The sequence below is a fragment of the Oryctolagus cuniculus genome, chromosome 2, assembly GCF_964237555.1.
Source record: "Oryctolagus cuniculus chromosome 2, mOryCun1.1, whole genome shotgun sequence".
NCBI lineage: Eukaryota > Metazoa > Chordata > Mammalia > Lagomorpha > Leporidae > Oryctolagus > Oryctolagus cuniculus.
Genome location: NC_091433.1, coordinates 148,911,591 through 148,937,748, shown reverse-complemented (window position 1 = coordinate 148,937,748; position 26,158 = coordinate 148,911,591). Strand labels below are relative to the sequence as shown.

Here is a 26,158-nt window from a genome sequence, read left to right as displayed (position 1 = left end):
TAGATTGAAATCATTTGCTACTATCTTGCCTTCATTACAGTATAGGAATGATTTGACAAGGCTTCAGGCCATACATTGCTAAGTGAGTGTGGGTCAATGCTTTACACAGTTCTGACATATATATTCTTAGTATGTCCACAAAACATAAGGCTTTATAAATGTTACATTTTACAGGAAATTCTTGGCATAACTGAATACATGTTTCTATGAATACCTTTATTTTAAATTTGACTTAACAACTATTACTTTCAAATCTCCTTGAATCTCTCAGCATTTAACACCGGTCTTAAATGAAAATTCCTGGTCATTATCCAGACATCTACAGTGTACTCTAAAAAAGAAATTAAAAGGTCATTCAAATATGGTAAACCAGTTAGGAACACACATAATACGGGGCCAATCTGCTTGGATTCCCTGGGCCTTAGTGTCCTTTTCTGTAGAAATCAGCATGATGTTTGTTTTGAGGATTAATGAGTTAACAGATGTAAAGTACCTAAAACAGGACAGTTGTCCCCCTGTATTTGCAGGTTCTGTGTCCAAAGATTGAACACAGAAGTATTCCAGGGAGGTGGGAGTATTTTTATCTATGGTGAACATGTAAACTTTTCTTATCACTGTTCCCTAAGCAATAGGGTAACAGGTATTTACATAGTCTTTACATTGTATTAAGAATTATAATTACACTCTAGAGAATATTTAAAGCATATGGAATGATGTACATAAATTATATGCAAATAGTATATCATTTTATATAAAGGGCTTGAGCATCTTGGATGAGGGGTGCTGTGAAGCCAATTCCACAGACACTGAAGGTAAACTGGCTTGGCTGTCGTGGAGCTAATACGGCTGTTATTTTCTGCCTTATTTTATAAAATATTGCCCTAATTTGCATTTGTGTTTAGGATTACATTAGTACCAAGTAGTACTGATTTTATTATAGTTCAAGATTTGTTACTGTTAAAATGAGAACAGAAAGAGGTACTCAGTAAGTAATTCTTTCCTTGTCAGGAATAGCCAGTAGTACATGGTTTCACAGTACTGTAAGGAGAGAGAGGTGAAAAATGAATGAAATTATCATAGAATACGTATCATAAAACATGAAAATCTCTTAGTAAATAGCATCACATTTGCTATCCAAAAGCAGAAATTTCTTAGGTAAAATAATATTTATATTAATTGAAGGGTTCATTGGATTTAAATTGTTTCACATGAACCAATGTGAATTTGGTTTCAAAGCATAGAAAGCTTTAAGTAGAGTTTTGTTGCTATACACCAGAAACCCACAAACTACAGCTATTGTGCTGGTCTGCCACATATTCTTAAGAAGTTTTATTGGACTACAGCCACGCTTGTTTGTTTACATGTTGTCTATGCACTTTGATGCTAGAGTAGCAGACTTGTAACAGAAACCATGTGGCCCACAAAGCCTAAAATGTTTACAATATTTATTATCTGGCCCTTTACAATAAAGTTTTGCTAGGGTGGGCATTTAGCCTAGAAGTTAAGATGGCTCATCGCATATTGGAATACCTGCATTCAATACAATGCTCCAGCTGTTGACTCCAGCTTCCTGCTAATGCAGACCCTGGGAGGCAGCACTGATGGCTCTGGTAATTGGATTCCTGACATCTACCCCAGAGACCTGAATTAAGTTCCTGCCTCCTAGCTTCAGATTTACCTAGTCATGGTTGTTGCAGGCATTATAGCAGTGAACCAGCAGAAAAGAGGTTTCTGGCTCTGGCTCTCTGCCTTTCAAATGAATAAATAAAGTGCTGTAAATTAGCCCATATAGATGGGAATTACTATTAGAAGTAATAAGTAGGAGTAGGTATTGTGGCACAGTGGGTTAGACTGCTATTTGGAATGTCTGTATCCCATCTTTGAGTGCCAGTTTGAATTCCAGCTATTCTTCCAACCCAGCTTCCTACTAATACACCTGGGAAGGCAGCAGATGATGAACCAAGTACTTGTGTCCCTGTCACCCACATGGAAGATCCAGATAGAGCTCTAGGCTCCTTGCCCAGCCCTGAATATTGCAGCCATTTAGGGAGTGAGCCAACAGATGGAAGGTCTCTCTTCCTCTCTCTCTCACTCTGCTTTTCAAATAAATCTTATAAAAAATAAAAACAAAGAAGTAATAAGTATCCCATGATAGTTTAGGAACATTCATTGCCTCTTAATTGGTATGTTAACTTTATCCTATTGCATTACTACTGTTTTTCTTATACTACATATTTTATTTTTTCTATTGTAACACAAGGCTAAAGTTTGTCTTCATTTTGTCATTAAAAAATAAATTGAAGAGAGGATTTTAAGTGGGCTGGAGTTGTGGTACAGTGAGCTAAGAGCCTGCAGTTGCCAGTATCCTGTATCAGAGTACCTGATCTGATCAAGTCCTGGCTGCTCTGTTTCCAATCCAGCTCCCCACTGTTGCACCTGGGAAGGCAGAAGATGGTGGCCCAAGTGCTTGGTCACTTGCCACCCATGTCAGAGACCATGATGCAGTTGTTGGCTCCTGGCTTCTATCTGGACCAGCTCCAGCTGTTGTGGCCATTTGGGAAATGAACCAACAGATGGAAGATATCTCTCTGTCCATGTCTCTATTTCTGTCTCTTCCTTTCAGATAAAAAAGAGAGGATTTTGAGGATTTATTATGAATAGAAGAGAGGATTTAAAAGAATGATAGTTCAAGATGAAGGATATGCCGTTACCCTGATGTGATCAGTACATAGCGTATACATGAATCAAAACATCACACTGTACCCTAAAATATGTATAATTATTACCAGCCAAAAAGTATTTAATAAAGAATAAAAATGTATAGACTATTTTTCCACCTTTTGGAAAAACATTTTTAAAATCTTCTGTTGAAATGATATTTTGAAGAATTTTTGTTTCAATCTGATAACAGTTTAACTGGAGAAAGTAATATATATTCTTGTTGTTTTTCTAGCCCACAACTGGAGTTTTGTATAAAGAAGATAATTATGTCATCATGACAACTACACATAAAGAAAAATACAAATGTATACTTCCCCTTGTGACAAGTGGAGATGAGGTAAGTTTTTAGAAATATGATGATGATTCCTTTCACCTAACATTATAACCACATACTTGAAAACAAAATTGAATAATAGGTTTCTCAGTAACCTAGATTTAGCATAAAAATAATAAATCACTTTTATTCTTGAATTCTTTGCAAAATTAGCATCCAGTTATTAATTTTTTAAGATCTGTTTTATTTGAAAGGCAGAGGGAGAAAGAGAAAGATTTTCTACCCACTGGTTCACTTTCAAAATGCCCACAATAGCCAGGGCTAGGCCAGGGTAAAGCCAGGAGTTTGGAACACCATCCAGCAGGAACCTAGATACTGGTGCTATTATCTCCTGCCTTCCCCAGATGCATTAGAAGAGGCTGGATTGGAATCAGAGTAGCCAGAACTCGAACTGGCACTCCAGTGTAGAATGGTAGCATATGCAGTGCTGTAACCCACTGCACCTCAAGGCTGGCCCCTCAATTAATATTATGAATGAAAATCAAAGTCCATGTTTGTTTTTCTCATATAGATATAAGGGCTTTAAAACAAATACAATTTTTAATATATGATATTTTTATAAAGAATTCTAATTTATTGGAAAGGCAAAGAGAAAGAGATCTTCCATCAGCTGTGTCCCTCCCCAAATGCCTGTCAACTCTCAGGGCTGGAGAAGGCAAAAGCCAAAAGCGTGGAACTCACTCCAGGTCTCCCATGTGGTGGCAGGAACCCAACTACTTCAGCCATCAGTGTTGCATCCCAGGAAACTGAAACTCAAACCTAGGGACTCTGATATAGGATGTAGTATCTGAAGTGGCATTTTAACCACTAGACCAAATACCCACCCCCATAAAGAATTTCTTATGAATTATAATTGTGCTTTCTCAACCAACTTAGTTCGTGTCATTTTCTTTCTCCTAAAATGCCCAAACTGCCTTTTATCCATCCTTCAAGTCAGTGACTTCTTTCAAGATGAAACAGGAGGGGCAGCATGATAAAATGAAAAGGACACCAGCCAGGAGGAGGCTGAGGTATAGTCTATAGTTAGCAGTGGAACCTTAAACTAACTTGAAAGTCAGTTCCTCCACTCAAAAAATTTATTAAACCAATTATGTAATACTTTCATGATCTGTAAAATAGAAATATTAAAGTCAGTACCTCCTTAGGTTTTATTCAGATTGGAAATCTGTCTGAGACAGCTGTTTTCATTTTGTTTTAAACTTTGATGAGATAGAAGTACACAAACAAAACAACACATAATATGTAGTATTCAAGTCTGAAATTTATAAAATGCATAGAAAATTTATCTTAAAGTATCTTAAAACTTTCCAATCAATGTATTCTAAAAAATTCAGCTATTCTAACGTTTTCATAACTAGAAGTTCATTAGGTGAAAGCATTTAAAAATTCTGAAATAAATGTATAAGATTTGTTCAAAAAACTGTTACTTAAAATCTTTTTTAAAAGAAAGTAGAATAGACTATGGATGATTGCTCTGTGGCTCTGTATTTTATACTTCAATTCATTTGAAAAATGTGGCTTACCATAGCTTCTTTTTAAAAATTTTGACTTTCCTATTTTTCCAAGCATTTTGATTAGACCAATGTATTAATACTCAAACAGCAAAGTTGGATGAAATTCTAGAAAACTTGCAAGTATTAAACTCCAGTTCTTTCCTAGGAAGAAGAAAAGGATTACAAAGGTCCTAATCCACGAGAGCTTTTGGAACCACTATTTAAACAAAGCAGTTGTTCCTACAGAGTATGTATTTTATGTTCATTGATTAGCTAGAAAATAAATTCTAGTAGCCAATAGATCCTTGAAATTACTTCCATATTATTTCTTATTATGTTATATCAAGTTTTTAAGTTAGGTACAAATCTAGCTTATGGCTTCATAGTAGTTTGTTCATTTAGATTCCTGTATTGTATATGCAGCAGATAACCACTAATTCTAGTATCAAATCATATCACTATACCTGCTGTTTTAATTCAAAAGAACGTTTCCTAGCATAATAGAATTTTATATTAAAAAGCTAGTTGCTATTTTTAAGCTACATTAAAAATTATCACTAAACCAGGTTGTTAATACACACCTCAAAAATATTCTAGACCTATTTCCTGCACAAAATTATCAATAAGTAAAAATAATGAGTAGACTGCAGAAATTTCACATTTTTCTGAGGTATAATTGTGTCACTTAATGAAAATTTACCCTAAATATTAGGGAAAATCTACTCAACCACTTAAAATACCAAAAAGTAATTCAACTGAACTATATGTAAATACATCCATCTTTCTTAGATTGAGTCCTATTGGACTTACGAAGTATGTCATGGAAAACACATTCGGCAATACCATGAAGAGAAAGAAACTGGTCAGGTATGTTTTTCTTCAAAATATAAAGTAAGGAACTTTATAAAATAAGGAGTTTAATAATGCAATTAGTAATTTAAAAAATTATATTCTGTGTTGTTTAAGAGGTACCAAATTAGATAGGAGGAATAAATTCTAGAGTTCTATAGTATAATAGGGTAACTGTAGTTCACAAGAACCTAGAAGATGTTTTGTGAAGAATGAGAAGAGAGGAGTTTGAAGTCTCCAAATATAAAGAAATGATAAAGAGATGGGAATACCAATGACCCTGATTTGATCTATACACATGGTATACATGTATTGAAATATCTTGTTGTACCCCATAAATATGTACAATTATTACATGTTAAAAATGTACATATATCGGTAAAATGCTCACTTTTCTTTTTTTTTATACAGAAAATAAATATTCATGAGTACTACCTTGGGAATATGTTGGCTAAGAACCTTCTGTCAGAAAAAGGTTGGTCTCTGCACAGTGATTTGATGATAATGCTGGTATTTTCTCTAAAATAGATGTTCATATTGGACATTAAAAGATTTTCTTGGAGACTATGAATTTTAAAACACTGAAATGAATTTCTGAACTGTCCCTTTGTTGTAGCAGTTAAGAAAACCCTTTTTTTTCTTTCAAGATTTATTTATTTATTTGAAAGCCAGAGTTAGAAGAAAAGGCAGTTAGAAAGAAGAAAAGGCAGAGATCTTCCATCCACTGGTTCACTCCCCAGCTGGCCACAGTGGCTAGGGCTGGGCCAAGCCGAAGCCAAGAGCATCATCTGGGTCTCCCTTGTAGGTGTAGAGGCCCACACATGAGCCATCTTCTGCTGCTTTTCCGAGGCCATTAGCAAGGAGTTGGATCAGAAGTGGAGCAGCTGGGACTTGAACTGGCGCCCATATGGGATGCTGGCATTGCCGGTGGCAGCTTAACATCTACACCACAATGCCTGTGGCCAGCCCCAAGAAAACACTTTTGAAGTTTTTGTTTTCATTATTTTCTGCCATGACAAACATCATATTTTTTTCTGCTTACTATTAATGTTTTTAAAATCTGGTAGGATATACAAGTTAGTGTTATATATTTATATACATAGCATTCATATTTGGTTTAAACAAAGCTTTTATGTATAAAAACAGCTATATCCCTCAGATGATAAAATTTTTATTAATCGAATTGGCCAACTAATTTAAGATGAAAGTTCTAAGATAAAAACTTCAAGAATAAATGTTTAGCCTAGTGATTAAGACACTGGTTAAGACACCAGTGTCACACATTGGAGTACCTGGGTTCAGTTCCCACCTCCAGCTCCTGGCTTTAGCTTGCTGCTAATGCAGACCCTGGGAGGCAGTGCTAATGGCAGTGATTAGGTTCCTGTGGGAGACTTAAATTAAGTTCCCTGCTCCTGGCTCTGGCCCAGCCCATCCCCAGCTATTGCAGGCATCTGGCAAGTGTACCAGCAAATGAGAGTTTCTCTCTCTCTCTCTCTGCCTCTGAAATAAAGAAAGAAGAAAAAAAATTTAAAACTTCGGGGGTGGACATTGTAGCACAGCATATTGAGACACCTACATCCTATATCCAAGTGCCTAGTTCCAGTCCTGGCTAATAAGCTTCCAGTCAGCTTCTTGATAATGTGATTCTGGGAAGCAGCAGGTGAAGGCTCAGGTAGTTGAGTCCCTGCCACCCACATGTGAGACACAGAGTACCAGACTCCTGGCTTCAGCCTGGCCCGACTTTGGCTTTTGTGGGCATTTGGGGAGTGAACCAGCAGATGCAAGCTCATTCTCTCCCTCTCCCTCCCCCTCCCCTTCACCCTCCTCTCCGTGTGTCATTCTGCCTTTCAAATGAATATAAATAAACTTGTAAATTCAAAACAAAATGGTTGTGGCTAGTTTTCCTGCATGAAATAAAATATTTCTTAGGGGAAGATATAAAGATAAATGTATATAGTATAATTTGATACATAATCATTTCAAGGTTACCAACTTTAAGGTAGTGAGATAAAAATGTATGTTTTGGCTCTCCTTTAGAACTTTGAGGGAGTTTTGGTGGGGTTTTTTTAAACCTTTATTTATTTGAAAGTCAGAATTACGTAGAGAGAGGAAGAGACAGGGAGAGAAACAGATCGTTCATCTGCTGATTCCCTCTCCAAGTGGCCGCAGTGGCTGGGACTGGGCCAGGCTGAAGCCAGGAGTCCGGAGCTTGTTCCGCGTCTCCCCACATGGTTGCAGGAGCACGAGTACTTGCAAGAGCTCAAGCACTTGGGCCATCTTCTGCTGCTTTCTCAGACACATTAGCAGGGAGCTTGATCAAAAGTGGAGTAGTTGGCCGGCGCCGCAGCTCACTAGGCTAATCCTCCGCCTTGCGGCGCCGGCACACCGGGTTCTAGTCCCGGTTGGGGCGCCGGATTCTGTCCCGGTTGCCCCTCTTCCAGGCCAGCTCTCTGCTGTGGCCCAGGAGTGCAGTGGAGGATGGCCCAAGTGCTTGGGCCCTACACCCCATGGGAGACCAGGAAAAGCACCTGGCTCCTGGCTCCTGCCATCGGATCAGCGCGGTGCGCCGGCCGCAGCGCGCTGGCCGCGGCGGCCATTGGAGGGTGAACCAACGGCAAAGGAAGACCTTTCTCTCTGTCTCTCTCTCACTGTCCACTCTGCCTGTAAAAAAAAAAAGTGGAGTAGTTAGGTCTTGAACCTGTGCGCATAGGATGCTATCGCCCACTACACCACAACACTGGCCCCAAAACCTTAAAGGTTTAAATTTGGTTGACAACTTAGTCATTTGTATCTATGTCCTAACGGTAACCATTCTTTACAGTTACCTTTCTCTTATATTATTCCACAGAACGAGAAGCAGAGGAAAAGGAAAAGTCAAACGAGGCAAGTGCCAAATGTTGATTTTTCTTTTTAAACTCAAAATTTATTGTTAGTGAAGCATGAATCTACACAACTTAATTAACAGAATTTGCTTTCCATTCTTTATCAAATACCTCAAAGGATTGAGACAAAAATCACAATATAATTTTTCTGAAATAAGTTAACACTGTGATTCTTTTATTTACTTTAAAAATGCTACCTAAGTAGATAAATATATTAATGATGTATCTGGGAAAGATTCTGTGATAGCATTGTATCACTTCTGTGCTTAGCAGTGATTTCTTCTGTTTAGTTTTGGAAACTATTCTAGTAGGAGCTTTTGTGTTTTTCTCTTATTTGGCCCCCATCTCCTATTAGTAAAACAGATGAAGTATATATGCAAATAACAAGGCATCAGACTAAAAGCATCTTGAAAAAAGATACTTTTATCTCTTCAACTCAGAGTGCAAAGCTGAGTGCCAGACTGTCAGTATTTCATACATGTTTATTGAATGAATGGATACATGGTAAATAAAAATAGTTTAAAAAGAATGATTCCTTAAGTTGCCTGATCTTAATTATTAAATACCATGTGGTTCAAGGAATACTTTGTGATTCCTAAGAATTTCCAACGTTTAAAAACAATATTGATAGAGAATATTTCATGATAAATTTCATTAGAAGTGAAATGAAATGGCAGAGACCTTGAAAATTAAAGGACACATAAAACTTAAAAGGGTGACTTTGGGAGGACTTGATCAGCTAAGCAGAGACACACATAGCATTGCTATTTTAAAAGATTTTAATTTTATAGACTACCTTTGAGATAAAATATTTATTTACTGTGACTATGGAGGATAGCAGGATGGAACACAATGTATGAAATGATAAAGGAAGAGAAAGAAAAGGGTAAGGGAAGAACACTAACATTTACTGAGCCCCAGTTTACAAGCCAGATACTGCAAGGCATGTAACAAAAGCCTATGTTTAATTCTCCCAATAACCTGTGAATATTTATTATTCTGCTATTATAAATGACAAAAACTTAAAAATTGATCATCATAAATCTGATTAAATCAAAGCTGATTTCAGATATGAGTGTAAAAATAAGTCTCAAATTATTTTTTCCTGGAAACATTTATTTATTGCCTGTCACTGAGAGGTACCAAAGTGGTGCAAGATGCAAACCCTGCCTCCAAAGAGTTTGCTTGAAGATATGATTATCAATATCTTTATAAAATACCTATATTACATTTGTCTTGTGCTTATATGGAGGAAAGTATGAGAGCTAATTCCTTAATAATCCTTGACATCTCAGATTATGTCCTTTATTCCTCCATCCTGTGATAGTTTTTTAATTTGTCTTTTGCTGGCCTAGAATAGATGTTCATATATAGGAGTTTATGTGCTGAAAAGTCTGTGGTGTTCCTTTTAATAACAGCAAAGAAAAAGCATATTGATAAACCAGTGGTATATTTAGATTCCTGTTTTAGGTAGAGCTATACAATATAGCCCTTCTTTTTTGACAAATCATCCTTGAGACTTATAGAATCAAGATGGTTATCAATTAAGAGTTCAGGGAAGAATGCTCTGAGCAGCCTGTTTAGTAAGTTTTATATTTTAGTCTGAGTGTCTTCCTTCAGAAATGTTAGAAAAAAATTCCTACTAATCATGATCCTATAACCATTTACAAAAATGTACATTTACTTAATATCTTAATTTTAGTATTAAGTCATTTTCTTTTGTATTAAGCTAGCTATGAAAATACATACTTATATTTGCTCAAACAAGAACTTAAGAATCAAAACAATACTAGAGGAAGAACTTAAAGAAAATACACAAATGTTACCTTTCCATTTATAAATAAAATGTAGTTTTCTCCCTTTCAGAATAATAAATGCTTCTCCCATCCTTATCCCCACCTCTCTAATGAAAAGTATGTCTTATACTCTTTTTTTTAAGATTCCCACTAAAAATATCGAAGGTCAGATGACACCCTACTATCCGGTGGGAATGGGAAATGGTACACCTTGTAGTTTGAAACAGAACCGGCCCAGATCAAGTACTGTGATGTACATATGTCATCCTGAATCTAAGCATGAAATTCTTTCGGTAGCTGAAGTTACAACTTGTGAATATGAAGTTGTCATTTTGACACCACTCTTGTGCAGTCATCCTAAATATAGGTAGGATGTGCATTTAATATTTTAAACATAAAATGCACACATGCCTTAAAGTGCTCTATGCTTAGCTTTAATGTTTTGTTCTTATGGAATAGGTTCAGAGCATCTCCTGTGAATGACATATTTTGCCAGTCACTGCCAGGATCGCCATTTAAGCCCCTCACTCTGAGACAGCTGGAGCAGCAGGAAGAAATACTAAGGGTGCCTTTCAGGAGAAGTAAAGAGGTATGAGGATTATTTGTTGATAATTTCTCAATGCTTCATTTTCCAAATTTCAGAACATGTATCAGCATTTAAATATTCTTGTAATATATAGTATTAGCAGTTTATTTTTTGACTCAAAATTTTAAATGCCAATTCTGCTCATTGATTTTAATTCTTTTGTTAAGTACTTCTTAGAAATAATTTTGAGATTCTTAGATACTCAAAATTCTATAATATTTTAAAGTGTGACATTTTTTGTGTTATAGTCAGTTAAATTTTTAGATAGCTGATCCAGCTTAAGCCTCTTGAAAAAGTAGACTACAACCCCATCTCCACTGTAGTTATTCTTCTGCTCATTGCTGTCCTTCTAACCACTTCTCTATGCTGCTTCCCCCTTTTGATGTCTTCCCATTTATCTCCAATGGGACATCACCTTATACATTCTCAGTAATCTCACACTCATCGTTTTTCCTCATCCATTTTCTTATCCTCTCCAATGCCTTTAAAGCACTCTGCTGTTCCCAGTTGACAAAGTCAGAAATCTGACTCTTTTTTCTTCTCTTCATTTATATCTAAATCTAATCATTTTCTAAGAGCCATTAGTCTTCTAAATGCTTTTTTTTCCTTTAACTTTTATTCAATAAATACAAATTTCCAAAGTACAGCTTTTGGATTACATTGGCTTCCCCCCCGCCAATAATTTCCCTCCCACTTGCACCCCCCCCATCTCCCGCTCCCTCTCCCATTCCATTCACATCAAGATTCATTTTCAATTATCTTTATATACAGAAGATTGATTTAGTATATATTAAGTAAAGATTTCAACAATTTGCACCCACACAGAAACACAAAGTGTAAAGTACTATTTGATTACTAGTTATACTGTTGATTCACATAGTACAACACATTAAGGACAGAGATCCTACATGGGGAGTAAGTGCACAGGGACTCCTGTTGTTGACTTGACAATTTGACACTCTTGTTTATGGCATCAGTAATCACCCTAGGCTCTTGTCATGAGTTGCCAAGGCTATGGAAGTCTTTTGAGTTCGCCAACTCCGCTTTTATTTAGACAAGGCCATAGTCAGTGGAAGTTCTCTCCTCCCTTCAGAGAAAGGTACCTCCTTCTTTGATGGCCCGTTCTTTGCACTGGATCTCACTCACAGAGATCTTTCATGTAGTTTTTTGTTTGTTTGGTTTTTTGCCACAGTGTCTTGACTTTCCATGCCTAAAATATTCTCATGGCCTTTTAGCCAGATCCGAATGCCTTAAGGGCTGATTCTGAGGCCAGAGTGCTGTTTAGGACATCTGCCATTCTATGAGTCTGCTGTGTATCCCGCTTCCCATGTTGGATCGTTCTCTCCTTTTTAATTCTATCAGTTAGTATTAGCAGACACTAGTCTTGTTTATGTGATCCCTTTGACTCTTAGACCTATCAGTATGATCAGTTATGAACTGAAACTGATCATTTGGACTAGTGAGATGGCATTGGTACATGCCACCTTGATGGGATTGAATTGGAATCCCCAGGCACGTTTCTAACTTTACCATTTGGGGCAAGTCCGATTGAGCATGTGCCAAACTGTATATCTCCTCCCTCATTTATATCTAAATCTAATCATTTTTTAAGAACCATTAGTCTTCTAAATGCTTTTTAAATCACTCCTAATTGTATTTCTAGACCTCATTATTTCCTAGTCCCAGAAACTGGTTTCTTCACAAATCCCCTTTCTAATCTTCCTTTGCAGCAGATAAAATGCTCTTTCTACACATTTGATTATTTATTTAATCCTATGATAGTTAACATTATCTATAACTCAAGATAAAATCTTCCTCATCTTCCATTATCCTCATAAAATCAACCTCATCTTCCATTATCATTCCTTGTCTTTATTTGAGTAACAGACAACAGAGCTCCCATCTACTGGTTTACTCTTCAGTGCCCACAATGGCCAAGGATCAGCAGGCTAAACTGAAGAATGAGGAACTCCACCCAGGTCTCCCCTGTGGGTAGCAGGGACTCAATTACTTGAGTCTTCATTAGCAGGAATCCAGTGGATCCAGGATTGGCATTGTGATACAGCAGGTTAGGCTGCCACTTGCATTGGCAGCATTCCTGTATTGGATTGCCAGTTTGAGATCCAGCCATTGCACTTCCAGTCCAGCTCCCTGCTAATGTATCTGAGAAATACTTGGTCCCTGCCACCCACGTGAGAGACCCAGACAAAGTTCTAGCCTCCTGACTCCGGTCTGATCCAGCCACATTTTTGTAGCCGTTTGGGGAGTGAACCAGCAGATGGAAGATCTCTCTTTCTCTTTTTCCCTCTCACTCTGTCACATCGCTTGTCACATAAACGAATCTTTAAAAAAAAAAAAAAAAAAATGTGGAGCCAGTACTCGAACACAGGCACTCCAATATTGGATGTGGGCATCCCATACCAGCATCTTAATATTAAGCCAAATACATCTTAATACTAAGCCAAATGCCTGTACCACACACAAGTACACCCCTTTTTTTAAAAGATAGCCTTATAGGCTTAATAGAATTCTTTAGGGTATTTTTGTTTTTGTTTGAGATAGATAGAGCAAGCTCCCATGTACTAGTTAACTCCCAAAATGCTTGGAACAGCTGGGACAGGACCACAGCCAAAATTAGGAGCCAGAAATACAATCCAGGTCCCCCATGTGGATGGCAAGAGTGTAATTACATTAGTCATCACCACTGCCTACTAGGGCCTGCATTAGCAGGAAGCTAGAATAGGTATCAAACACAGGCACTGTGATATAGGATGTGGGCATCCTAATCAGTATCTTAATTGCTAGGCTAAATGCCTGCCCCTACTATTCCCTTTATCCTAGCTATTTTGAACTACTTACAGTCTCCTGAATTACCATGTTCTTTCTGGCCTTTTTTCCTTTTTTTGTTACCTTTTCCCCTTTTCTTCCCTTGACTTAATAAACTTCAACCTGGCCTTGCAGATGTGATTCCAGTGTTACTGCCTTTGGAAATGAGCCAGAATACCCAATGAATTGTTCACCCTTAGTAGTCATGTATTTTATGTAGTCCTGTATTGTAGCACTTCAGTGGCTAAAACTGGTGGTTTTGCCAATGGTTCTTACATTAACTTGAGGGCAGAAGAAACTATGCTTCCTTTACCTCTGGGTTTTTTTTTGTTTGTTTGTTTGTTTAATTTTTTTTTTTTTTTTTTATCTTTGACAGGCAGAGTGGACAGTGAGAGAGAGAGACAGAGAGAAAGGTCTTCCTTTTGCTGTTGGTTCACCCTCCAATGGCCACCGCAGCCAGCGCGTTGCGGCCGGCGCATCACGCTGATCCAAAGCCAGGAGCCAGGTGCTTCTCCTGGTCTTCCATGCGGGTGCAGGGCCCAAGCATTTGGGCCATCCTCCACTGCACTCCCGGGCCACAGCAGAGAGCTGGCCTGGAAGAGGGGCAACCGGGACAGAATCCGGCACCCCGACCAGGACTAGAACCCAGTGTGCCAGCGCCACTAGGCGGAGGATTAGCCTATTGAGCTGCTGCTCCGGCCTACTTCTGGGTTTTAGCTCCTTGCATGATACCTGGCATGTGGAGGGTACTTATTGATGGTTTAGTTACTAATACTTAGCTGCAGGAGCTGTTTAACTTTCTCTTCAGTATTTTTTACTTAAGTATTGCTGGACTCATGGATGAACTATCACTTTGACAGTGACCTTAACATTAATTCCACAGTTTGGTTTGGAGTGTTGTATGTTTTAAAAGACTGGAGCTAGGTTCTCTTTTTGTCTTCTTTTTTTTTTTTTTTTTTTAATTTAATTTATTTGAAAGTCAGAGTTACACAAAGAGAGGAGAGGCAGAAAGAGAGAGTGAGAGAGAGATCTTCCATCCGCTGCTTCACTCCTCACTTGGCTGCAATGGCTGGAACTGTGTCAATCTGAAGCCAGGAGCCAGGAGCTTCTTTTCGGTCTCCCACATGGGTTCAGGGCCCAAGGACTTAGGCCATCTTCTACTGCTTTCTCAGGCATAGCAGAGAGCTGGATCGGAAGTGGAGCAACTGGGACTCGAACCAGTGCCCATATGGGATGCTGGTACTGCAGGCAGCGGCTTTACCCACTACACCACAGTGCTGGCCCTTGTCTTCTGTTTAATAGTGATCTAAATACTGACAGGTACTTAGCTCAATCAAAATGCTTCACAAATCCCAATTTTCATTGCTCTTCAAGGAAAAAGTGACAGTTTACTTTTCTTCTTTTCTCTTTTTAAGATTTATTTGTTTAAAAGAGAGTTAGAGGTCTTCAGTCTGCTGGTTTATTCCCCAGATGGCCACAATGGCCAGGGCTGGACCAGACTGAAACCAGGAACCAGGTGCTTCTCCCAGATCTCCCAAATGGGTACAAGGGCCAAAGCACTTTTTTTTTTTTTTTAAGATTTTTTTTTTTCATTATTATTTGAAAGGCAGAGTTACAGAGAGAGAAAGGAAGAGACAGAGTGAGAGCTTCCATCCGCTGGTTCACTCCCCAAATGGCTGCAACCGCCAGAGCTGGGACAATCCAAAGCCAGAAGCCAGGAGCTTCCTTTGGGTACCCCATGTGGGTTTAGGGGCCCAAGGATTTGGGCCGTCTTCTGCTGATTTCCCAGGTGCCTTAGCACGGAACTGGATGGGAAGTGGAGCAGCTGGGACTCAAACCGCTGCCAGTATGATACACCAGCATAGCAAGCAGCGGCTTTACACACTACACCACAACACTGGCCCCAGTTTATTTTCTTTAAATACTGTACTTAATCTGTCAGTTGAGAAAATAATTTTTTTTAAACTTCAGATGATAGTGCTTTCAAAATACTTGGATCTTTAGGGCACATGTTCCATATGAAAATCTTAGGTGATATTGTAGCATAATGAAACTGATCTTTATTTTACAATCTTTTTTAAATGTAAATCTGTTGCACATAATTTCTCTGTTAAAAATGTACACTTTGGGGGGCTAGTGCTGTGGTATAGCAGGAAAAGCTGCCGCCTGCAGTGCTGGCATCCCATATGGGTGCTGGTTCAAGTCCTGGCTGCTCCACTTCCAATCCAGCTGTCTGCCATGACATGAAAAAGCAGAAGATGGCCCAAGTCCTTGGGCCCCTGCACCTATGTGGGAGGCCCAGAGGAGGCCAGTGGTTGGAAGACCTCTCTCTCTTTTGTCTCTGCCTCTCTGTAACTTTGTCTTTCAAATAAATAAATAAATCCTTAAAAAAAAATGTACATTTGGGGACAGGCTTTGGGTGCAGTGGTTCAGACACGGCTTAGGACACCCATGTCCCATATCAGTGTGTCTGGATCCAAGCCCCAGCTCTGCTTCCAATTCTGCCTTCCTGCATGGATACTCTGTGGAGGCTACAGTGTCCCTTAAGTTCTTGGATCCCTGCCACTCACATAGAAACCCAGGTAGTTTTCTGGGCTGCGGACTTTGGCTTGGCCCAGCCCCAGCTGTTGCAGGCACTGGGGAATGAACCAGCAGATGGAAGACCTCTTCCTTTCCCTCAACTTTCAAATAATAAAATATTTTTAAAAAATAAAAATGTTTATCTGATATTTTGTTTTTCTTTTAAGTGTGGATCAATGTTCACCATATAGATAAAGAATTTTTTTTTTTTTTTAAACAAAAATACAAATCTGGCTATCCGAATTTTGGTTTTGATCTCCCTGCATGATTATATTACATTAATTTGGAGATTATCACAAACTTTTAGGAGTTCATTTTTATGGATTTTCAAATCCTGCTATAAAATTGTTAGCCTATTTATATTAGAATAATTTTCCTTAAAATGAAAATGGATGTTTTGTCCCAAAGAAGCAACATTAGGGGCTGCCGTCATGGTGTAGTGAGTTAAGCTTCCATCTACAATGCCAGCATCCCATATAAGGACCACTTCAAGTCTCAGCTACTCCACTTCTGTTGTAGTTCCCTGCTAATGCACCTAAGAAGGCAGCAGAAGAAAATGGCTCCTGCTACCAACATGGGATACCAGATGGAATTCAGGCTACTAGCTTTGGCCTGGCCTAACCCTGAGCCATTGTAGCCATTTGGGGAGTGAACCAGCAGATAGATGATCTCTCCCTGTGTCTCTCTCATCTCCCTGTCTAACTCTGCCTTTCAAATAAGTAAAATAAATCTTAAAAAAAAAAAAGGTTATGATTCTGTCCTTATTACCACTCCAGTTTAGTCTATTCAACCTCTTAGAAGTAATACTTAGCACATAAGAGAATACCAGGAGCTATTATTTACTCAGGAGTTATTTGGTCAGAATTCTCTGAAGGTGGATAGAGTTATACATTAAAGTTCAAGGTACTTTAAAAAATAAGGTGCTGGGCCAGTGCTGTGGCATAATAGGTAAAGCCACTGCCTGTGGCACCAGTATCCCATATGGATGCTAATTAGTGATCTGGCTGCTCCACTTCTGATCCAGCTCCCAACTAATACACCTGGGAAAACAGTGAAAGATGGTCCAAGTCCTGTGCCCCTATACCCACGTAGGAGAGCTGGAAGAAGCTCTTGGCTCCTGGCTTCCACCTGGCCCGGCCCCAGCCACTGAGGCCTTTTGGAGAGTGAACCAGCTGATGGAAGATCTCTCTCCTCTCTCCCTTTCCCTCTCTCCCTCTCTCTCCCTCTCTCTGTCTCTGCCTTTCAAATAAATAAGTAAATCTTTTAAAAAAAGAAAAAAGGGGCCATCTTGGCAAGAAATCTTTATTCTTCCTTATATTTGAAGGGACAGAGCATAAGGTCATTGGTTTCTGGAGTAAACCATCCAATGACTCCTCCAAGATGAAATAGAAGCAGAAGGACCACAATTGGTTAGGGGCAGTTGCAGGAAGTGGAAAAGGATACATAGTTTATAGTTTACATGTATTAGAAACCCACTTACTGTTCAATTTTTATAAGTTTTTCTTTATAATCAAAATAGTACTGGTCTAAATTCATTTCTCTCTACCCATTGTCAAATACCCAAAAACCATCAGATCCTGACTTATTCACCTTTTTCATAATTACCCTTTTCTCTCTACTTCAGCCCCATCATTCCCTTACTTTGGATTCTCTTCATCTATGAAATGCGTTTCTACAACTCCTACCTTGACTCCCTCTGGATTCGTCTGTGCTATTCCTTCTTAACTGCAGCTGTTAAAGTAACTACTTAAAAATAATGATCACCAGGGCCCACGCTGTGGCATGGTAGGCTAAGCCTCCACCTGGGGTGCCAGCATACCATATGAGCACTGTTCCACTTTTGATCCAGCTGCAGCTGATGGCCTCGGAAAGCATTAGAAGACGGCCTAAGTGCTTGGGCCCCTGCACCCACGTGGGATCAGCCCAGCTCCAGCCATTACAGCCATTTGGGCAGTGAACCATCGGATGGACGACCTCTCCCTCTGTCTCCCTCTCTCTCTGTAACTCTACCTCTCAAATAATCTTTAAAATAGTAATAATAATAATGATCAAAACATATCTTTGCCTAAATAACCGATAGGATAGTGTTCAAACCTCTAGGCATATACTTTTGTACCTTAGAGTACCTACTTACCTTTCATGTCTTTTTTCTCTTTAAGAGTTTATTTCTTTTGTATTTAAGAGAAAGTAGAGAGAGAGCTCCCATCCACTTGTTCTTTCCCCCAAATGCCTGAAAATGGCTGGGACTGGATTAGGCCAAAGCCAAGAGCCTGGAACTCAATCCATATCTCCTACATGCATAACAGGAATCCATCACTTGATCTATCACCATCACCTCCAAGGTCTACATTAGCAGGAAGCTGGAACCAGCACTTAGGAGTGGGTATCAAACTCAGGAACTCTTTAGACATGGGCATCTTAACCAATAATATTACTAGGCCAAACACCTGCTCCATCCTGTAAGTTTTCAATATTATAGACCTGCATTTTTGCTTTTACCTCCTTGAAGTCCACATGGCATATACATAGACACAAAATTCATACACAGATATAAATCACAAATCCTTTGTGTGTCAAGAATTAAGGGCTTTCTCTTTATGAAGTCTTCATATTTTCTTTGTCAAAGTCTGCTTGAACCATGCCTTCCTCTGTGCGTGTGCTATTAGCTTAATAGCACCTGCACCCTTATTAGTTTAGTCTCCCCTATTACATTGCAGATTCCTCCTTAGCAATAACCAGGTTCTACTCCATTTGAATAATTCTAACTAATATTCATATTTCCTCCCTCTTCTTTTTATTCTATTTGTTATCCCATCTTTACCCTTAATGACCACAAATGGATAATATTTATTTTTAAATTTTTCTACAGTTTAATAATAACTTGGTGGGGCCGGCGCTGTTGCGTAGCAGGTAAAGCCACCACCTGCAATGCCAGTATCCCATGTGGGTGCTGGTTCATGTCCTGGCTGTTCTACTTCCAATCCAGCTCTCTGTTGTGGCCTAGGAAGGCAGTAGAAGATAGCCCAAATCCTTGGGCCCCTGCACCCACGTGGGGACCCGGAAGAAGCTCCTGGCTCCTGGCTTTGGATCAGTGCAGCTTCGGCCATTGCAGCCAATTGGGGAGTGAACCAATGGATGGAAGATCTCTCTCTTTCTCTCTGGCCCTCTTTCTCGCTCTATCTAACTCTGACTTTCAAATAAATAAATAAATCTTTAAAATAATAAAGGGTTAGATGTGGTACAGCATGTTAACCGACCACCCGGGATGCCTGCATCCCATATCAGTAGTGGCTATACTACATTTCTGATCCAGCTTCCTGCTAATATTCCCAGGAGACAGGATGATAGCCCAAGTACTTTGTTTCCTGACACCCACATGAGTGGAGTTCCTGGCTCCTGGCTTCAACCTGACCTGGTCACAGCTGTCGTGGGCATTTGGGAAATGAATCAGTCAATTACAGATTTCTCTCTCTCTCTCTCTCTCTCTCTCTCTCTCAAATAAGTAAATCCTTAAAAAATAATAACACTAATAATGGAATAATGGAAGCTGTAACTGGTAAAATTAAATGTGGTATAGAAACCTTTAAACATGTTTCCTGTTTAATTTTAGGAAGATTTGCAGTCAACTAAAGAAGAGAGATTTCCAGCAATCCACAAACCCATTGCCATTGGCTCTCAGCCAATGCTCACTGTTGGAACAACTCATATATCCAAACTGACAGATGACCAACTCATAAAAGAGTTCCTTAGTGGTTCTTATTGCTTTCATGGGGTGAGAAGTAAACTTTTTCATTTAAATGTTTATCTTGTAACTCTTACTTGTCAGTTATTTAGTCAATGGACATTAGCAGTACAGAAAAATTTTATCTATAGAGAAATGAAAGAATCCTGCCATTCCCCATGAGCATTTTTCTCTCTGCAATTTCATACCCCTGCTTCTGTATAATCTAATCCATAGCCATTATTTTCTCTTTACTCACAAGGTAAAACTTGACTTTTTCTCTGGCAGTCAGGAGTAATTTGGTTGATCATTGGCATGGGCATCAGTGATTATATAGCCTATATTTTGGATTTTAAGCAATCCCATTTCAAACTTGAGTTAACATCTGCCTTTATAAAGGTAAATTTTGTCCCTCATTATTGGCACCAGTGGGAAATACAAGTACAAGTAGACTTTTCATGTTATTTTATTGTACCAGAGCAATACAACAGTTATTCTCTGTATTTGTCTTGTCCTCAAGAATTTTAAATTTTCAACCATACAATTTCTATGACAGGTTTTTTTAAATTACATATATTTTTATCCTATCATGTGGCAGTATTGAGACAGGCCCAAATTCCCATTCTCTGTACATAACTTGATCTAATATGTTTTCTTTCCTTTAGGGTGTTGGTTGGTGGAAATATGAATTCTGCTACGGCAAACACGTACATCAATACCATGAGGTATACAATAGCATTTATATATCATTCTGTCACTAGGTAGATTAAAGTTTTTAATTTTTTTGTAGAAAAGGAGGGAGGATGGTGCTACTTTCAATTATGAGATGATTTTAATACGGAAATATTAATCAGGAGTGGGTGTTGTGGTGCAGTAAGTTAAGCGTCTTCTTGGGATACCCTCATCCCATATCAGAGTAACTAAATGAAGTCCCGGCTTCTCTGCTTCAAATCCAGTCTCCTACTAATGTGCCTGGGAAGTAGCAGATAATGGCTGAAGTACTTGGGAGACACAGATGGAATTCCTGGCTCTTGTCTTTGGCCTGGCCCAGTCCCAGATGTTGCAGGCATTTGCAGAGTAAACCAGCAGATAGAACATCAATTGATTGCTTTCAGATAAATAGAGAAGAAAATGAGAGGAAAAAGGAAAGGAGAGGGAGGAGGGGAAAGGAAAAAAGAAGACTAATCAGAATATCTCCAAATTTTGGAAACTAGAAAATTTGATGTTCACTAAGTCAGTTATCTTTGAGTGACACTGTTTATTAACTACCAATATTCTTGTATATCTGTGAGCATAGAGAATGTTAAGCTATTGTGGCTATATCTCTTTAGCGTTGAACAGATTTTTTTTTTTTTTTTTTTTGAGATTTATTTATTTATTTATTTGGAAGACAGAGTCACAAAGAGGGAGGGAGAGACAAAGAGAGAGCTCTTCCATCCACTGCTTCACTCCTCCAATGGCTGCAGCAACCTGAGCTGTGCCTGGCCAAAGCCAGGAACCCAAAGCTTCTTCCAGGTCTCCCACGTGGGTGCAGGGGCCCAAGCAGTTGGGCCGCTTCCACTGCTTTCCCAGGCATATTGGCAGGGAGCTGGATCAGAAGTGGAGCAGCCAGGACATGAACTGGCACCCGTATGGGATGCCAGCATCAGAGACAGCGACTTTACCTGGTAGGCCACAGTGCAGCCCACAAGTAAGCTTTAAATCAAGAAGAATGGTTACTGCATTACTACTAGAGTTAGTAAAATGAACTATAATAAAGCAAGTTTCACAAGAAGGAAGGTACTACCTCATCTAAGTTTAAAATAAGTTTTAGAATTACACATTCTGGTTTTTTATTCTTTCCTTTGTTTATAATTTCATAAAGTCAGATAACATTTCCTCCCACATTGAGCCAACCTGCTTAAATTCTTAGGTTCAAGCTCCATTAATTTTATTTGTCATAGTTGTACTTTGCTTGGGAAATCATCCAAAATATATGAGGCTTCTGTAAACTAGGATATTTTTTTCTTTTCCTAAATCTGAGAAATTTCATTGAATAAATTTACATTTATTCGTAGTGCTTTGCGGATGTTTTCTTTTTAGTAATATTTATTAAAGCAGAAAAGAGATGAAGAAAGTGCCATCTTACTGTAGCTCAGATAATACCCAATTCCTTTAATTTTTTTTGTATTTAAAGAATATATGCCAGAAATTTAAAATGAGAAGTAAATTTTTCCTCTGCCATCATTCCACTTCTCAAAAGTAAACTACCATTAACATTTTCCTAGTTAACTCTACAAGAAAAAAAAAAAGTATGTGTCAGTGTAATCTTTTCACTGATATAAAAGGGATCAGGTACTGCTCTGCACTTGTCCTTTCCACTTGATATTTTGGAAATCTTAGAGTGTGTCTAATCAGACCTCTGTTAATGGGCTTTTAAGGTTTTTTCCAGTCTGCTGTGAGTCTTTCAGTGGGCATTTTTTTAAATAGTACTGTTGGTGTATATTTGCAAGCATATTTACAGGGCATATTTCTAGCAATATACTTGCTAGGTCAGAGTATCTGCATACTGAAAAATTGCCTTCCAACGCATCAGACAGTTTATACTCACATTAACAATTACTTTTTTCCCTATACATTTGCCAACACTGGGTTTTAGCAAACTTACTTGACACAAGATCATATAAACTAGAACTTTGTGAAGGATTCTGATAGGCGCTTTAGGAGATCTAAAATTACAGTTGCTAACAAATGCAAAGCACTAAGTACATGATGCAGAATAATTGTCAGGCCAGCGCCACGGCTCACTAGGCTAATCCTCCACCTTGTGAAGCCGGCACACTGGGTTCTAGTCCCGGTCAGGGCGCCGGATTCTGTCCCGGTTGCACCTCTTCCAGGCCAGCTCTCTGCTGTGGCCCAGGAAGGCAGTGGAGGATGGCCCAAGTGCTTGGGCTCTGCACCCCATGGGAGACCAGGATAAGTACCTGGCTCCTGCCATCGGATCAGTGCGGTGCGCCAGCCGCGGCAGCCATTGGAGGGTGAACCAACGGCAAAGGAAGACCTTTCTCTCTCTCTCTCTCTCTCTCTCTCACTGTCCACTCTGCCTGTCAAAAAATAAATAAATAAAATTTTTAAAAAAACTTTAATTGTCATAACAACATAAAGTAGTAGGTTGTCAAGATGAATGGAAATAGAGGTTTTGTGACTTGCCTAAAACTACATAGGTAATAAAGTGGTGGCACAAATTCAAACCCACTCAGTTTTGCTCTACATCCAGTCATTTTTTAAAAAAAAATTATTTATTTATTTGAAAGGCAGAGTTACAGAGAGGTAGAGGTAGAGAGAGGTCTTACATCCACTGGTTCACTCCCAAGATGGCCGCAACTACTGGAACTGTGCTGATTCAAAGCCAGGAGCCAGGAGCTTCTCCCAGGTCTCCCATGTGGGTGTAGGGACCCAAGGACTTGGGCCATCTTCTACTGGTTTTCCAGGCCATGGCAGAGAGCTGGATAGAAGTGGAGCAGCCGGGACCCAAACCAGCACCCCTATGAGATGCCAGCACTGCAGGCGGCAGCTTTTACCCACTAAGCCACAGCACAGGTCCCACACATCCAGTCTTAAACACTTCAGTTTTAGAGCTGGCATTGTACCGCAACAGATTAAGCCACCACTTGTAACATCCGCATCCCACATGGGAACACCGGTTCAAGTCCTGGCTGCTCCACTTCTCATCCAGCTCCCTGCTAATACACCTAAGAAAGCAGCAGATGATGGCCCAGGAGTTTCTTACTCCAACCCTGGCTATTGCTGCCATTTGGGGAGTAAGCCCGCAAGTGGAAGGTCTTTCCGTCTCCACATCTTTCTCTGTCATACCACCTTTCAAATAAATAAATCTTAAAAGAGTTTTTAAAAAAATCACTTATGTGATCCCTGTTTATCTAAGAACTTTCAGTCTACTTGCTGAAAAGATGTTCAGTAGCTTTCTCTGCCATTAGACTAAAAATTCCAGTGCCCCTGCCTGTTTGATTTGCCTTTGTAGGGGGTTTTAATTCTAATGAGACGTATATTTGTGTCTAGCATGGTTGGCCTAGCATAAAATATAAAAGGAAATGAAGGCAGGCAAGAGATAGGAAGGAGAGAATTGAAAGAAAGTCCACATGTAAGACAGTATGCCATTAGTGTTTAAAACATTTACAAAAGCAGAATGGGGTTTCTTGGTAGAAGCTATATAAATAACTCTCATCTGCTGGATCACTCCCTGAATGGGTACAGTGGCTAGGGCTAGGGGCCAAGGCCAAAATCAGAAGCCAGGAACTCAGTCCAGCTCTCCCATGTGAGCAGCAGAACCCCAATCACTTGAACCATCACTGTTGCCTCCCAGCATTTGTATTAGCAGGAAGCTGGAGTCAGGAATGGAGCTGGGTGTCAAACCCAGGCTTTTCTATCTGGGATTCAAGCATTTAGCCCTAACTGCTGGACTAAACGCTGGCCTCTGGACAGATGATTTTGATACAAAAGTATGCATGGTATCACACGAGCAAGGTGAAGATCATTTACAATTTTCATTTAAAAGAGAAGTAGGAGGAGGGGGCCAGTGCTGTGACATAGTGGGTAAAGCCGCTGCCTGCAGGGCCGGTATCCCATATGGGCACTGATTCAAGTCCCAGCTGCTCCACTTCCAATCCAGTTCTCTGCATGGCCTGGGAAAGCAGTAGAAGATGGCCCAAGTCTTGGGCCCCTGCACCCTCGTGGGAGACCTAGTAGCTCCTGGCATCAGATCAGCACAGCTCTGGCCGTTGGGGCCATCTGGGGAGTGAACCAACGGATGGAAGACCTCTCTCTTTCTCTGTCTGCCTCTCTATAACTCTGCCTTTCAAATAAATAAAGCTTTAGCTTTTAAAGAAAAAAAGAAGCAGGAGGAAGATAGGCAGCAGGGTAAGAGATTGTTATAGTCCATTTTGCATTGCTATGACAGAACACCACAGACTGGGTAATTTATGAAGCAAAGAAAGTGACCTCTCATATTCTGGAGGCTGGAAAGTCTAATGCCAGCATCTAGTAAAGACTGCTGTGCTGTATTAGCCCATGGTGGAGGTGAGAGGGGTTAAGAGATTAAACTCATAGCCTCAAGCCCTTTTACAGTCAGTATTCATCTATTCATGAGTATGGAGCCCTCCAGACCTAAATACATCCTATTAGGTCCTACTTAATGGGATTGTGTTTCCAGCCATGCTTTTGGAGGTGACACATTCAAACCAAAGCAGACATCGAGGCCAGATGTTTAAGAATCACAGTAGTATGTGGTTGTATTATCTAGGTTTTGAAAGAGAGACTCTTGAGTGGCAGTTGGGGGTGCTGACATGGAAATTACAGAAGAGTGTGAAGTCAGAAAAATCTGCAGGAAAGAACTGATAGGACTTAACAGATGTATGAGAGAAACGCAATAGAAGAGTCAAAAATAACTGCATCTAGAGCTAGCCTGACTAGAAATTGCATCATTCAGAGAAACAAGGAATAAAAAATGAATTAAAATACTTGTTGAGTATAACTAACATCATTACCAGGTAGCTAACCAGTGTGCAGAGGATCGGTTCATCAACATAAATGCCTGTTGAGTGGTTGCAAGCATAAGTTACCACAAATACTTTTTTCATGTATTAGGACAAGGACAGTGGGAAAACCTCTGTGGTTGTAGGGACGTGGAACCAAGAAGAACATATTGAATGGGCCAAGAAGAATACTGCTAGAGCCTATCATCTTCAAGACGATGGTACCCAGACAGTCAGGTAACTGTTAACTTATATCTGCCTTTGAATTTGATGAATGGAATGTGTAAAGCTCAGAATATTGAAAAACATAAAAATTGAACCACTTAAGTAAAATCTCTGGACAATTTTTTTTCAGGGGACATCTTTTAGGTTGGTTTTCTGGGGAAGTAACACAGTGTAACAGGTAAAAACATACTGTGGAGTCAGACTGCTTGGATGCAAATTGTGCCTTTTGTACAAAATACAGAACCTTTTTTAAGCCTCACTTTTCTTATCTGTATGTATTTGCCTCATAGGATTCTTGTGACATTTAAATGAGACAGTTCATGTAAACAACAATACCTGGCAATGGCCTGCAAAAAACTTTGCTGCCCTTAGCAATGGTAGTGGCTGTGGTGTTAGCAACAGACTCAGCTCTGTTGGAACTAAAGCTGTCTAAAACATTTGCTTCTTTCATGTGTAATCATGACCTTTAGAATTCAGTTAATTCTATTTAAATGTACTGTGCATTTCCCTTTGTTACTTAGCCTTTGTGACATAATGATTGAAAATAGTTGAATAGTAGTTTTTTGTTGATTTTGTTTTTTCTTTTTTTTGTGAACATATTTTTAAAAAATGATTTC

At 39.3% G+C, this 26,158-nt stretch overlaps 2 protein-coding genes across 3 annotated transcripts in view; one reads left to right on the top strand and one right to left on the bottom strand.

Moving 5' to 3' along the window:
- Positions 1 to 26,158, bottom strand: part of ASB3 (ankyrin repeat and SOCS box containing 3) — a 190,648-nt gene that overhangs the window by 106,827 nt on the left and 57,663 nt on the right. The gene's annotated exons all lie outside the window — the stretch shown is intronic.
- The window catches only part of ERLEC1 (endoplasmic reticulum lectin 1), a 38,862-nt gene that overhangs the window by 4,732 nt on the left and 7,972 nt on the right, over positions 1 to 26,158 (top strand). For both annotated transcript variants that reach the window (XM_002709867.5, XM_070069123.1), the window contains 10 exons: positions 2,954 to 3,058; positions 4,715 to 4,795; positions 5,338 to 5,415; positions 5,809 to 5,872; positions 8,246 to 8,280; positions 10,219 to 10,442; positions 10,535 to 10,664; positions 19,678 to 19,839; positions 20,454 to 20,513; positions 25,429 to 25,553. In XM_002709867.5, the coding sequence (XP_002709913.1) occupies positions 2,954 to 3,058; positions 4,715 to 4,795; positions 5,338 to 5,415; positions 5,809 to 5,872; positions 8,246 to 8,280; positions 10,219 to 10,442; positions 10,535 to 10,664; positions 19,678 to 19,839; positions 20,454 to 20,513; positions 25,429 to 25,553 (1,064 nt within the window). The remainder of the gene's footprint in view (positions 1 to 2,953; positions 3,059 to 4,714; positions 4,796 to 5,337; positions 5,416 to 5,808; positions 5,873 to 8,245; positions 8,281 to 10,218; positions 10,443 to 10,534; positions 10,665 to 19,677; positions 19,840 to 20,453; positions 20,514 to 25,428; positions 25,554 to 26,158) is intronic.